This window comes from Hypomesus transpacificus, chromosome 18, assembly GCF_021917145.1.
Source record: "Hypomesus transpacificus isolate Combined female chromosome 18, fHypTra1, whole genome shotgun sequence".
Taxonomy (NCBI): Eukaryota; Metazoa; Chordata; class Actinopteri; order Osmeriformes; family Osmeridae; genus Hypomesus; species Hypomesus transpacificus.
In genome coordinates, this window is record NC_061077.1 from 2,354,102 (window position 1) to 2,368,907 (window position 14,806).

General features: G+C 42.1%; 4 protein-coding genes across 8 annotated transcripts; 2 read left to right on the forward strand and 2 right to left on the reverse strand.

Moving 5' to 3' along the window:
- The first annotated feature begins 190 nt into the window (after window positions 1-190).
- LOC124480880 lies at window positions 191-2,017 on the forward strand. 5 transcript variants are annotated; one of them, XM_047040524.1, is made up of 6 exons: window positions 191-413; window positions 563-877; window positions 1,028-1,130; window positions 1,233-1,351; window positions 1,446-1,552; window positions 1,675-2,017. In XM_047040524.1, the coding sequence occupies exons 1-6, from the start codon at window positions 257-259 to the stop codon at window positions 1,846-1,848; spliced, it is 975 nt and encodes a 324-aa protein (XP_046896480.1). In that variant the 5' UTR covers window positions 191-256; the 3' UTR covers window positions 1,849-2,017. The 5 variants fall into 5 exon arrangements, with proteins under 5 accessions (XP_046896480.1, XP_046896484.1, XP_046896482.1 ...); XM_047040528.1 differs by having other exon boundaries at window positions 220-413; window positions 1,446-1,588; XM_047040526.1 differs by having other exon boundaries at window positions 220-413; window positions 1,446-1,489.
- A 396-nt stretch (window positions 2,018-2,413) lies between these two features.
- LOC124480584 (pepsin A-like) lies at window positions 2,414-6,027 on the reverse strand. The gene is made up of 9 exons (XM_047040063.1): window positions 5,916-6,027; window positions 5,661-5,802; window positions 5,301-5,418; window positions 4,270-4,388; window positions 3,934-4,133; window positions 3,593-3,706; window positions 3,328-3,472; window positions 3,102-3,200; window positions 2,414-2,669 (listed from the first exon to the last, which is right to left on the reverse strand). Exons 1-9 carry the CDS (start codon window positions 5,969-5,971, stop codon window positions 2,532-2,534), a joined length of 1,131 nt encoding a protein of 376 aa, XP_046896019.1. The 5' UTR covers window positions 5,972-6,027; the 3' UTR covers window positions 2,414-2,531.
- A 1,796-nt stretch (window positions 6,028-7,823) lies between these two features.
- Window positions 7,824-8,735, reverse strand: prok1 (prokineticin 1). The gene is made up of 3 exons (XM_047040636.1): window positions 8,655-8,735; window positions 8,261-8,386; window positions 7,824-7,943 (listed from the first exon to the last, which is right to left on the reverse strand). The coding sequence occupies exons 1-3, from the start codon at window positions 8,727-8,729 to the stop codon at window positions 7,824-7,826; spliced, it is 321 nt and encodes a 106-aa protein (XP_046896592.1). The 5' UTR covers window positions 8,730-8,735.
- A 3,106-nt stretch (window positions 8,736-11,841) lies between these two features.
- lamtor5 (late endosomal/lysosomal adaptor, MAPK and MTOR activator 5) lies at window positions 11,842-14,119 on the forward strand. Its single transcript, XM_047039950.1, has 4 exons — window positions 11,842-11,965; window positions 12,039-12,100; window positions 12,259-12,376; window positions 12,808-14,119. Exons 1-4 carry the CDS (start codon window positions 11,931-11,933, stop codon window positions 12,866-12,868), a joined length of 276 nt encoding a protein of 91 aa, XP_046895906.1. The 5' UTR covers window positions 11,842-11,930; the 3' UTR covers window positions 12,869-14,119.
- Window positions 14,120-14,806: the final 687 nt, after the last annotated feature.

The following is a 14,806-nucleotide window of genomic DNA, read 5'->3' on the forward strand; positions in this document are numbered from 1 at the left end:
AAGTACTGGAATCATCCAGTACTTAGAAAAGCCACACGATGGTGCTAGAGACACTTTGTAACCTGGTCATTCTGGTAACTTTACACATTGAGGGAAATCAGAGCATTTTCTAAGAAAGACATTTCCTCACTCAATCCATCATTTGAATTCTAAACATGAACTTCAAAACATACTAACCTATTTAGTTATTCTGAAACAATTTTCAGGGTCATCAGTAAACATTGGTGAAAGTAAATGATTCATCAGCCAGTTTAAAATGTTCCATTTGTGCAAGGCTTTCCTGTTTCTTTGGGGAGTAAGAGGGATCATAACCACAGTCACAAGACTGATCTCACTGTCAGAGACAGCTGCCCTCAACAGTTGCTATATTCCATCAAAGATGAAGATCGTTGTCTTCTTGGTGTTCATGTTAGGTATGGTGGACATTTTTTCAACAGATCAGAAAGTCACTTTTAGGGTGACATTACATTTGGAACTTGAACTACAAACTTTTCAATGATTTGTTCATCTTTTTTAAGTAGGCAGGGTAAGAAATGGTAATGTTGCTGTTTGTATTTTCTAGATGTTTCTCTATCGGAGAGTCTGGTGAGTGTGAGGACTGAGATGCATGGACTGTTTAGGTTGACGCTGCAGTACCATGTTGCCTACAACAACCATGTAAAGACCTGCTGTAAATTCTCTACATATGGTTGTTCTGAACTGATGGATAGTACCGGAGCTGTTCTTGATCGTCTCAGGTCCAGAACAAACTTCTACAAGTACAATGGTGGCTTCGTATTTACGATATCGAACGCAAAGCTGGAGGATGCTGGAGTATACAGATGCAGTATTCTAGATTACCCCCAACACTTTGTTGATTTTAAAGTGGAAATTCAAGGTCAGTGGTCTGGTTCTAATATTCTGTTTTGAATGTTTATAAGGTCAAGTTACAGTATCAAACCTATAGGCAAACCTGCAGGCTAGAACATAGGGATTGGAAACTTAAATCATAAAAAGTAAGAGTGATTTCAACCCAATCCCCAAGCAGAGGTGAACCGTGTTGTACCTCCACCTCCAATCAAGTCCACCCTCACACCCTCCACTGGCACCTCCAAGCATGTCTTGTTTAAAAATCTGAACAACCGTTCCAGGTACACACACACACACAAACACACACACACTGGCAATGAACCAAGGAGTAAATAATTTAGCTCTGTAGGAAAGACCATTGTAGCTTTGTTGTGTTGTGTCAGTGTTTCTGTAGGTCTGTCTGTTCCCATGGCTGCAGCTCTGGGCACTATCCTGCTCATCATCCTGCTCACCGTCAGCACAGCAGCCATTGTTTTGATCCGTCGCAGAGTAAAGGCAACAAGTATGCGGCACAATGCTTTTGGATATTTTTATTGAAAGACTATTTGTTAACTATCTGTAACTAAGTATCAAGTTTGATTGTATTTTTCCACTAGCAGACAATACTGGAGCAGCTACATGTGACTCACCCCACCACAAGGTTGATGCAAGTTCTAAATCTGGACAACCCTTCTGTGACTCACTGTCAACTGGGGTGGAAGAGGTTGCCTAAACAAAAGCCTACTGTATCTGTATTTCAGTCAGTAAAAACTATATTGAATGAATTTACGTTGTGTTGTAAACAATATTGATAATTTGTTGTCATCTTCATTGTCCCCCCCCCAGGAGCTGAACAGTGTAATTTACACCATGGTGGACTTCAAACCTCATAAGGAGGAAGTGCTATATGCTAACCTGCGTACTCATAGACCCAGAGCCCAGGACCCAGACCCAGCCTTTCCCACACAGCACCCAGGCTCTGTGGAGTACTCCATGCTGGCTATGGGCCACTCTACCTAGCACTCATGTAGGAAAGGATTCCTTATCTGTTTGTGGACCTACTGTATATTTCCCTGATGATCATTCCTGAAGTATTGTCTGTGAACTCTATGTGCCAACAATATAGGTGTTTGTTTTGATTCAGCACACACATTTTGTGTGAAATTATTTGAGGTGGTATTTTTCTCAGTCTTTTTTGATCTGTTGAATGCCACTGCATGTCGCATTATGATTTCTGTCTGTCACTCGACACAATTTCTCCATTCGCAAAGATAGAAGCAGAAGTTCAGGTATCTTTCTGTCAGGTCACCTACACACATCTTCTTATCAGCTGCTAGTGGATCAAAACCTCTCCTGAGGTCCTTTACCTTAGGTAACATTAGATAACCCTGTTCTCAGTCTGGTTTTCTGTTACTCAAGAAGCGTTCCCAAGACATTGGCCTTTCCCCAGAGTCAGTACAGAAACTCAATAGTTCTATCACTCTCTTCCTTTGAAAGATTTGTATTGCGATCAAACCTTAAATTTGAATCACAAAGACCAGGATCAGATCACAAAGGCAAACAAACACATGAAGATGAACAAATGTTGGAATGCAACATTACATTTTATTCATGAGTTTCCTGATGATAGTTTGTAACCCTACAAATGAGACATTCTCTAGTCCTAGAGCTGGTGATGGAGACCTGGAGACTCTAGGGTTTGATCAGGCGACTGGGGCCAGTCCCACCTGCTGGTTCTGTCGGTCAAAAACGGCATAGAACTGCCTGATGAAGACATCCCCCAGGATCCACAACTGGCTGTTGCCATCGCTACCGAAGCCGGTGTTGCAGCCATAGGAGGACTGGAGACAGAGAGAGAGAGAGAGAGAGAGAGAGAGAGAGAGAGAGAGAGAGAGAGAGAGAGAGAGAGAGAGAGAGAGAGGAGAGAGAGAGAGAGAGAGAGAGAGAGAGAGAGAGAGAGATCAGAGAGAGATCAGAGAGAGAGAGAGAGAGAGAGAGAAAGAGAGAGAGAGAGAGAGAAAGAGAGAGAGAGAGAGAGAAAGAGAGAGAGAGATCAGAGAGAGATCAGAGAGAGAGAGAGAGAGGAGAGAGAGAGAGAGAGAGAGAGAGAGAGAGAGAGAGAGAGAGAGAGAGAGAGAGAGAGAGAGAGAGAGAGTTCAAATAAAGTCTGTGAAGTAATTCCTCTTTTTCTTCCATGTGTTAAAATACTTTTGCGGAACTGAGCCCCGCTGTTTGAGTGTGTGTGCAGAACAACAAACGGGTAGTGCGCTGACCTGGGACACATAGGCAGAGGCAGGGATGGTGAAATGGTTTCCATTCAGAGTGAAGGTCACCTCAGGCATTTGGCTAATGTTCTGGCAGTTGACGACGGCCTGGGTGAGAAACAAGCCACGTTACAATACCTTTCTGAAAGTGAACTTTCAAGACGTTAACTGTTGATAGACAAGCACTGCTGCGTTGACATCGGGAGAACAAATTAAGAAGAAAAAAAACACTCACATCTCCATATTGGTCGGTGCTGGCTCCCACCCAGGCGTTCATGTTGGAAATGTCGCTGGTTGGCCCAACGATTAGGGACGTCCCAGTATCAACGATGGCCTGGCAGCCACCAGAGCAAGCCACAACATTCCCGTTGATAATGACACTTTAAATGAGAAGAAAAAACAAAACAGCAGATGATAAGGAAACCGCAGCTTTTGGAGGACTGAGTGTCATTTGTGTGCAAGGCAGCATTCGAATGTGTGTGGAACCTATACTATCATACCTGTCCATGCTGATCTGCCAGTAGGTCTCAGAAGTCAGGGGAATATAGGTGAGTTGTCCAGAGTAGTAATTAGAGTCAATGCCACCAAAGACCACCACACTTCCTGACTGGCCACTAGGGGAGGACAAAGGTCAAGAGTTGATACACATCAGGTTTACAGAAGTAGTGTTTGTGGTCACCTTCGTCCTTCCATTGCCCCTCACAACCTCCCATGTTCCCTATGGACACTCCCAAGGCTTTGTGCCCTCCCAATGCCCTGTAGCTGTCCAAGACTCCACACCCTCCCAAGGCTGCAAACCCACCAAGTCCCCCATGGAACCCTCCAACAAAAGTCGACCTACCCTCCGCTCAGGTAGACAGAGAAGACGTCTTCGGACACCAGGTTCTGGCTCATCATGTTGTCAAAGACAGGGGTGGCTCCAGAAGAGGCAATAGATGGAAAAGCCAAGCCCAGGATCCCATCAGCCACCATGTTGGCCATGAAGGGTGCCTCTGTCTCGCTCAGCCCCAAGATCTGCTGATTCACGGTGATGCCTCCAACCTGGGAACACAATGAGACCGAGGCTGTCTCTCAGCGCCTGATGGTGGTGGTTTCCTGTCGAGTTTTCAGTCAAGCGTACCCTTCATATGCTTAGGTGTTCTAATGCATCCAGAGCTGGGCTGAGTGTTTGACTCACCTGGACGGTGTCATAGGCAAGCATGCCAGTCATACTACCAGTTCCATACTGGATAGACAGAGTCTGACCGGTAGACTGGTAGGTGGAGGACTGCTGTGGGTTGAACTTTTTGTGGTTCTCTGTGAAACATGAAAATGTTGTTACATGTCAAATAGAACAGTAACATGCCTTTCTAGTGACCTTTATGGGGAAAAGTATTATGCAGAACCTTTTTGAAGTGTTCCTTTAAGAATAGCACCTTAGAATTTACATGAGATTTGTTCGGTGAGATTTCGATTCATATCTTTGCTTTTTGCCCGACCAAAATCTCTGTACAGGGGGTTTGAAAAAAAGAGAATTCATTCTTTTTCCATTCTTTTATTCCACGTTTTACCACATCAAGATTAAGATAAACTACACTGTCCCACAAAGTGCAAAATATGTCTTGGGCTTTCACCTATGCTGCAGCTGTGTCAGAAATATTAATCTATCAAGCATTGCACAGTCAGTCGGTGAACAAGTTTAAGAAAGTTTATTGCTTGCGGCCAGCCCACAAGGAGACAAAACATCACACGCCATTGTGCTACAAGTTTGTCTGCTAGCATGTTGTGCTAGCTAGCTATTTAAGGAGCCCCACTCTTTACAGTCATTGGTTAAGACAAAGGCATGCAAATGTTTCATGGCTCTTCTTCATTGGCTCCTTGCCTAGACCTGGTGCGCGTGTGTGCGTGCGTGTTTGAGTGTGTGCGTGTGTGTGCCTTTTGACCCCTGTAAGCTTGAACACATGATTCAACCAACACAGATAAGGCCAGACATCTTTTATAGCCTTTCCAGGAAGAGAGAGTGGTCAGCCCAGGTCACCTTGTTTACATATGCCTCATGTTACCCAAAGTCCAGATTTGGGGGTAGGCTTCTCTCTACACACAAGGAATGCTGAACACAGAATCATTCTTATACAGGATAAATGTGTTACATCTTCAATTTCTCCAACAAGCTGTCAACTTGAAGTTGGTATCATTTAAAACACCCAAGGAATCTCGAGGTCTACTCACGGCAAGCCTGGCTGCTACAGTACACAGAGGGCACCCACAGGTTGGAGGAACCGGTGTCAAAGATCACACTGAAGGACTGTGGGGGGGTTCCGATGGAGATCACACCATAGTACGACAGCTGGAATAAACACAGGAACGTCAGGTTAGGAACCAACAGAAAAGGTCCCTACAATTCAATATGCTGCATGGTCACTCTTTGTATAGGTATTTTCCGCTTTAAACAAAACAATACTGCCCAGCTTGGTTATGTATAGCTAATTGGCCGTATTCATTTCTGTAAATCTGGTCTAAAAAATTATTTGTTTTGAAAGGACCAGGTGATCTTGGAGTGGAGCCTGTCACTGTGTATAGTGGACTTACATCAGCATCGTTGGTCATGGCCTCATTGCCTCCCTGGATGAACTTAGACATGGGATTGTAAGGGTATTGCTTTCGGTACTCGTTCCATAGTCCCTTCTCCATCAGCTTCTCCCTGACGGTCTTCCCCTTGATCAAAGGGACCCTGGCTCACACACAAACAGAGACAAGCATAAAACGAAAATTTGGTTTCCTGAGGTTTTTTAAAGTAGAAAAAACAGAACATAGAAAAATAAACGTAAAAAGACAAGGACTTACTTGTGAAGACATTCAGCCAAGGCCACTAGGGCACACAGGACGATAGCCCACTTCATTATGTTTGGTTGGTTTGCTTCTGGTTTTAGACCCGGGGAGTAAAGTTCAAACAGGAGAATTCAGGCCTTATATATAAAATGTCCTACCGTGTAACATCACGTGATATCAACTTTTTCTTTGCATAAGGTTATTAAAAAGCTTTCAATTTATTTACATTGCGATATCTTTAACTTTACTTCTTTCACAGCCCTGTAGCCAGCTGCTTTTTAATCTTATCATATTTTTGCAAAGCTATGTAATGAAAGGTCTTATAGTGCTTATTTTTTATCTGAAATGATAAATGTTTTGGACATGGAAACATTTAGAAATACCTAGAATTTTCAGGATTGTTGATATTGATAACAATTGGCTTCAAATAAACCTAATTAACCTTGTTAATCTCTGTTGATAACAAGATATAAATTGTTGACATTCCATTTATTCCTCAAGGTTATCTTTGAGTCCTCACATAAGCATGTTTAAAATGTATTTAGATATAGTTGATGCACTAAGCAGGGGCGGCACTAAAGATTGTCATTCGGGGTGGCAATGGGGTGGCAGAAGGAAGTTGTTGGGTAGCCTCCTGGAGGCGAATCAAACCCAAAGGAGGGGGGTACAGTACCCCCTATGGTAAATGATTAGGCTAGAACATTGTAGTTTAAATTAAACGGTAACATTAAAATTATTTATTGAAATGTTCTGTAATGTACAAATAAAAAAAATATATGGGAAGATTGAGGTTCATGTTGTTTAATTGTTGCTTGTTTCACTACATGTTCTTATGGTCCTTCCCTTTGGGACAGTTTTTTCACAATGTATGCTTCATGTTTTGGCTACTCGCAATGTTCTCTTTTGTTATGATCAGAGACCTATGCACTTTTGTAAAGCTCTCTCTTGGAAGTCACTTTGGATAAAAGTGTCTGCTAAATGCATTAAAAAATATATATAAAATTGGGGTGGCAGTATTTTATATTGGGGTGGCAGCTGCCACCCCTTGCCACCCCTTAGATACGCCACTGGCACTAAGCTCTGTGGAGAAATTCATTGTTTTGGAGATGAAAATACAGTGCAGTAATATTTTGTTGATCAAAAAGCCATCAGACATTTGATTCCCATGAAAAAAATCGCATTTCTTCTCAATTGAACCATTGTCAAATATTCATTATTTATTTGTAAGATGTAAATAAGTTTAACAAACGTCATCTTAATGCTAAGATTACATGGGATCAGATGTGAGTAATTGTGAAGGTGTTCCATAATGTTCATTTTAACCACAGAAGCATGTGTACATTGTGTGGTTTCACATGACGCTTTTAGTTTGTATGGAATGGCAATGCAAGGTCAGGTTTTTCCGGATGAGGTCATAGGTGCTAAGAGTATGTTGAAGAGGCTGATAATAAACACTTGACTTTCGACTATAAGAACAGCAAACGTTGAAGCAAAGAAAGCACAAGGTCAAGGAACATAAATTAGAGTGAGTTTTATTCACAAATATTACTTTTTTGAAAATATAATTGTCACATTAATCAACGAAAAAGGTAATTATCGCAGTCATCCACAATTGTTTGGTCAGGGCTTCACATAAAATTAAATCAACTTACTACAACATAAAATTACTGTACTTCAGCATGTTGGTTACATTGTTCCTTCATTGTCTTGGACTGTGAAGTGCATTTACAATTGCAACGTAATCTTGAAAACACGCGGAAAAGAATGACAGTGCATATAGTGCATACAGTGGTATCCAGACAGAGCACAGACAGGTTAATAGTGAAGTTAAGATGGTGCCCTCCCCTGTCCCTCGTCATTTAAGTCTTTCCTCTGAGATGTCATCATCGCCATCTGCCTCTCTGCCAGGATTGAAGGTAGCCATCAAAAGTCAATGTTTTTGAAGTCGCTGGTACACCTGTATTTCCCTTCGGTGTAACTCGTGCACACAAGGTGGGGAAGACAGGGACAAGTGTGATGCTGCCTCTTTCCCTGATAAGGCACCTGAGAAAGACGGTGCCAGAGAACAGATGGTCATACATGGACCTACATACCACTGACGGATCTCTCCCAGGATCAGCAATGATCGCTTGGAGGAGATCAACATTGCTGGCAGAACTTACCGCTGCCTCTCCAGACAACCTAAAGTGATGGATTACTGTGATTTAGTTGATTCTCAAGAAGGCAAATCAATAGCCACTGTCGGTATCAGCAGTTTTTCCAAAGCAGCTGCCAAGTGCTTGAATAGAAATTTCAGCTAATACTGAGGGCAGCTTACATGTGTGTTTATAAATGTGCATGTGTGTGTCCGCTCACGGTACCTTGTGGCTAAACGGGTGGCACTCATCGCCCTCTACTCCCCTTGGTATACAGATACGCAGACCTCGCAACCATAAACTGACTGCACAGCACAGCCCGAAGCCACACTGCACGTCTCTGTCACAGGCCTAGGAGAGATGGAAAGAGAGAGAGTGAGAGAGATCCTCCCATATTAGATGTATTTTCTTCATTGTATTTTAAACTATTCATTCGTAGATCCACCATCATCAACATCAATGAGACTCAATTCCCTAATGGTACAAAATCACATTCAAATCGTTTTCTATGTTTACATGAAACAAAAACACCTTGGTGATGAGATGGCACCTGCTGTACCTGTTTTCTACAGTACCTACCCATGTGAGGGTGTGGAGGTGCTGTGCTTGGGCTACTCACCCCAGTGATGACAGCACCCCTGGTTGCGCTCAGGGATAGCAGCAGGAGGAAGAGTAAGACCAGCCTGGTCCTCATGGCAGCAATAGGAGGAGAGCAGGACAGGAGAGAGGCGTAGAAGCAGTTAACCTCTGCACAGTCCACCGGAGCTTGGTTAAACTCTGTCTACCGCTCCCTTCCGTCAGATACAGGCTCCAGGACGACTCAAAGAGGTTTGGGTGACAGGCTTTCTCTCTCTTTATCCTCTCTGAAGCAGACCCCCCCGCCCTCTTCCCTACTTTCCTCTTGTCTCCCTCCCTCCTTCCCAACGCTACCCACGCCCCCTCCCCTCCCCTGTCTCCTCAGGAGGTCTGTCATCTCATTCATCTGACCGGAGGGCTGATGGAGACGGTCTTATCAATGGTTTCTGTTACGTAGCGTGAGACCCAGTCACCCTGGATCTGCCCAGTGCATGTAAGCACAGTGTAAAACAGGATGGTTAGCCATATTAGTACAGGTGGTAAAGGTTCAAAGTGTCCGTTAGAACTGTTTCAAGATTGACTTCAAATGCTACTTTTATCATTCAGTCTGTCCATATCATTTGTTGTAAAGTATAATCAATAATTGTTTTCCTCTTCCGTCCACACTGTTATACAATGATGAAGTCTGATACTCTGAACTGGGGTGAGGGAGAGGCGATGAGGGTCTCAGGTGCACAGGGGGGGTGTAAACTCAGTTTGCACTGAAACCTGAGTGAACACACTTCTGGACGTAGACAAGATCACCTGTCACAGGCCTGCTTGTGTGCTACCGTACTTGACAGTCACAGGCAAACCTGAATTATGTGTGGCAATAACATCTCTTCTCAAAGCATGGTGAGTCATCGACAATCATATAAACTTTGAAAAAGTTGTTGTGTACGTGTCTGTTTGAACATTCTGCTTAAAAATGAAGCTTGTAGGTAGATCACTACAGATCAATCACTTAATGTATTTACTCAGGATAATTGGTCCTGAGGTTATAAAGTGATTTGATTGGATCTGTCGTGTACTCTCACTGTCCAGAATCTTAGTGAGGCGGATCAACATATAACCGAAAATAGTTTTCAGGGAATTTAGGTAAAGATTATTTCAAGAGTAGGTTAAGAATAAGATGATATCCACAATATGGGTTTATATATGGTATTTTGCTTTTTGATCAGCTCCTTTGACTTCAGTGTCTACAGTATTCAGATTCTTTGCATACGCAAAACACAATACGGACCCTTTTTAAGATAAATGTAAAAAATGTATAAGATAATTTTCGTGAAATGAATGTAACCTTTTCATGGTACGTGCTTGATGACGCACTTGGAACTGAATCTCAGTCGTAGGCTAAATTCCTTTGTAGACTTTGCTGATCAATATGAAGAGGCTAAAAGTAGCTCCTTGTGACACCTATTTATGCATTTCCTTCCAGCTCTAATTTGGTAGAGGATCGTCTCGCTTCTCCTCCTCCCCGGTCCTCCCGCTCTTGTGTGTTGATGGCCAAGAGGTGTCAATGGTTCTGATTTAAGGGGCTCAGATGGAAAGGAAGGGTGCGGAGAAGGATCGGGAGCGCACCCCTTGGGTTAGTCAGCAGGACATTACACTCTGCAGGTGATAGATTCCTCTGACACCCTGGCCACATAATTACATTGCGCCTACCTCTGCTGCGTCAGCAGAAACACAGGGCCTCACCCTCCTCAAGACAGAGCAGAAATCATCCAAGGAGGAAAGCCTTACAAAATGGCTGCCCTGAGGAAGACCACAGAACACATGAGACTTTGGAGGAAGTTTATCACCCAAACCACTGAGTCAGGTTTAAAATGATAAAACAATCATTTGTAAACTATTTTTATCTGTACCAGTGCTTAAAAGTTGTGAAAACAGTGATAATAATAATGTAGATTATGTACATGTTAAAGTACATTTTGATGTTAGTGTTGGTTTGAATTTCAGACAATGAAAGTGTGTGTTTGTGTTTACCTCTGATCATCCAAAATAACTGTCATCTGACGAGTGAGTGGGTGACGTATGCTGGAGGCTCAAGTTCCATCACTTTGTCGTTTTTTTTTTCAATCTTGTCCATTCACCATTCACTTCTGTCGTCCAACATTAATTCATTCCCCTGCCAGATGACTACCGCCTAGAAGCAACTGGTTCAGCTTGAATTATGGGTCACTGCCCTTCAACCTCTGTAACATGGGAAAAGGAAGACATGGCCAACACATCTAGTGGAATGTCTGTTAACTAACAAATATATTATAAAGTAACGCCAAATTTCACCCATTATTTTGTTTTTTATCAAGAATATTACTGTCACTATAACTACAATGGGTACACAATACCAGAGGGACGATTTGTCTAGTAAGAGGCAGAACTGTACTTCATTTTGTGAGTGATTTTGTTTGGGGTCAAAATACACTGAGATGTTAAGGTTGAAGACAACCTCGTTTGATATAAAAGGGGGAGACCCCACCTTTGCTTATTAAAGGTATACATCAAATTCTGATGGAACCATATTACAATCATAAATGACAATGTATTGCTCTTTTCACAAACTGGGGATGGATCTCGTCCACTGTAAAATATTGTTTTTGGCTATGCTTTAAAGGGAACTTTCATGTAAACATCAGGATGTGAACCTGCACACTAACAGCACAGCCAGCTTGTGACAATAGGCCTGTCTGTCAAAGCTGAGGCTAAGCTGGCTGTGGACAACCTCTAGATACGATCAGCATCCTTTTCAAACCTTGGCCAGACACCTACGCAGGCAGCACAGAATAGAGGAGTTGATCCATGGAGCTGTTATCTTAACAGAGATTGTGGAACTGATATGTCTTCACACACACAGCCCTAGCTTAGTGGGGAAATCAATGTCAGATTGACTGATACATTCATATAATAATCAGTAACAAATATATTATAGAAGGGATCACAAAAAAGCATAATTTTCAAGTACCAAAATGTGATAGTCAAAAGACTCAATAACTCAGTTTGTAGTGGCCCTTGAGTTTCCACTTACTTTTTATAGAATAAAAAATAAATAAAAAATAATTTTTCGTTATTTAATCCATGTTTAATGTAATCATTTGGTTTACACTCAGGCGACTTCGAGAAAACAATGTTTTGACTTCTGTAACGCGTTTCGTTCTTTTTGGCCTTTAACATGCCCCTTATAATTCACCGTTCACGTGATTATCAGCTGACCCAACAACAAGTCGAGGAAGCAGGCTATCACAAATTAAGTATTGCTAGGCTTATTTTGATAGCCTCAGTTATGGAGTCTGCACTTGAAGAGCATCTTGACGAAACGTAAGTCTTAACATCTGTTTCTTTTATAGTAATTAAACATTTTTTTTATAACATCCTCCATTAATTTTTACAGCATGAAGAATCCAGCGGTGGTCGGTGTTCTCTGCACAGACCAACAGGGGCATACGCTAGGCTGTAAGCTCAGTGTGATGTTTAACGTTATATATTTTGTAATAGGCTACAGCACATTAACTTTTATTACCGTTATCTAGCAACAGTAGCTATGTAAGTAGCTCATAGGCCAATCGTTGCTTCATATCTTCGTTTCAAGTTAGTTTTTCTCACACACACAGGTCGAGGCTCTTTAACTGATGACCAGGGTGGAGTTGTGTCTGTGTTGGCCCAACAAGCAGCAGCCCTTTGCAAAGATCCGACAGACACTCCTACTGTGGTCCTGGAGTCTGACTCGGGGTAAGTCTACCAGCCTGCTCCAAGGAGGTAATGGAATATGATGTGATAGGCTTTGGCAAACTCCTACTGTTTAAAGCGCGCGGCACTTCAATTCTCAGATTTTTTATGGAAATAACCGATGAAGGTCGGAATGGATTATTCATGCCGCCTATAAGTATTACATGTGTGTGTAGTAAGTGTGTATTACAGTGTAGGTAAGGTAACTAGTGTTCACTTGGGACGCGGACACAGCCTCTGTAAATGTGTGTAGGCTGTCCCCTTGTGGCTGCTTTGTATTATTGCCATTCATCACCTGAAACCAATAAGCACTCGAACGCATTCATCTTATTTTAAATATGTAGCCTACTGTCATTTGAATCTACGTAGCCTACTGTCATTTGAATCTACGTTGTTATGGACTTGTTTCCTTAACCATAATGTTTCTCCCACAGGAATATCCTAGTGAGGAGGCATGGCACAATCACAGTTGCTGTCCACAAAATCGCATCATGAAAACAAAAACGTGAGGCCTGACACATCTTTCTAGTGCGGGGCCCCACAGAGATATAAGAGCCTCACCTAGCGTTTAGTAAAAAAAAAAGAGAAAAAAAAGAGTAAAATAAATACAAATAAAAAAAATATTTAAAAGGTTTACCGATCCATTGGTGGTATTTTCCCGTTAGCTAATTTGCAAGAGGTTTCTTCGGCACTTCCACTGGCACACCCCAGTTGAGCCTTTCACATTTCTACAGAGACCGGCTACATGCTGATTGGTTGATTTTACAGCTCAAATTTAAAGCTAGAAACTTTGTTCTAGCCAACAAAATGAAATGAAAAAGCGAAAACAAAGAATTAAAACAAATTTTGGCTAAAGAGCTCAAAGACTAGCCAGGCTGGCAGGTGTGCTTGAAACCAGCAATAACACCCACTGTTATTTCAGACATTTATTGTTTATCTGTTGCCACAGCAACTCATCCCACAGTTTTTGCACTATGTAGACATAAGTGTAACAATTTTTCTTTCGGGGGGTGTTTAGGGGTGGGGGAGGGCTGACGCTCTGTTCTTGCAGGGGACCACAATAATTTAACATACGCCAATGGAGAAGTCGGTCTATAATAATTTGTACAGTGAATGCTAGTGACCATCATGTGTTCACACATTCTGAATCCATGTAAAACAGAAGGTGCAGTCAAAAATGTATTCCCGTCTTGGCTTAAAAAAGGTATTTAATGTAGAAAAGATGTGAATAATGAATTATTCGAATGTCTATTTTAAATAAATTCCACTGTGCATAGATGAGCAACACTAGGCTTATGTTAATGTGAGACCTTAGTGGGCTTTACAGTTTTTTCCGATTGCTTAGACAGAAATGTCAAATAACAGTCAGTAAAACTTGACACTCAAGGAGCAAAACAGCAGCCCAGATCTGCACAACTATAAGCACATTCTCAGCCTCACACTATTAGCAAAATACTACACACAGTGTTTTGAAACATTTAACAAACTTTTCTACATTAGACACAGAAATATAAGATTGTCACTTAATTGCCTTTTCAAGACACTGCCTTGTAAAATGCCACACACGTGGACGAATGGATCAAACACGGGCGTCAGGTGTACAAGCACTAAAGTGCTGAAATGTGAACATACCAATCAGGTGTAAGCACTATAAAAAGGCAACAGGGGGCATTCCAGAAAGCAGGTTATGTGACATACCCGGGTATGTTAACTCCCCAGCTGACACCCAGTTTTGTAGCAACATTTCCAGAAGGTTGCTACAACATTGTGAATCAGCTGGTGGGTTAACTTACCCGCCTATGTTGCATAACCTGCTTTCTGGAATACCCCCCTGGTCAGTGTACCTGTCCTCATCAAAAATGGAAGGCAATGTTGCAGGAAGAGGGAAAGTGAGGAGGAGAGGGGGAGCCCGTGGAGGAAGAGTGGTATGGAGAGGGAGAGTGAGGAGGAGAGGGGGAGTCCGTGGAGGAAGAGTGGTAGAGACCTGGAGGCCTGGAAGAATAGGGCCAAATTTACAGTATCTAAAGAATTTCAAACAACATTGGTTGACCACCCAAAATAGGGCTAGATACGCCCAAGGTTCAAACAGAGTCCAATTTTATGAACCATGTGTGTGGTGGAATACGGTGACAGAATTGGGTTTCTATACATGATTGTATAGTTTTGAACGAAGTGTTTCGTTTTGCAAAAGATTGGAGGTTTTCTGATACTTGAGTTGTGTGAATCGTGTGTTGTGTTTTGACAAATGAGTCCTGTTTTCAAAATAGTGCGTAAGCAGCAATCGTAAAAAACTATAAATGTGTGTGCAAATGTAGCCTCAGTCACTTTGTGTGGATTCTTTCTAATGATTTACTGAATCAGAGCTTCTTGTGAACTTGGAGGAGTGGAAAGCATGTGCATATTAAAACATGAGTAATATATTTCGTCAATAAA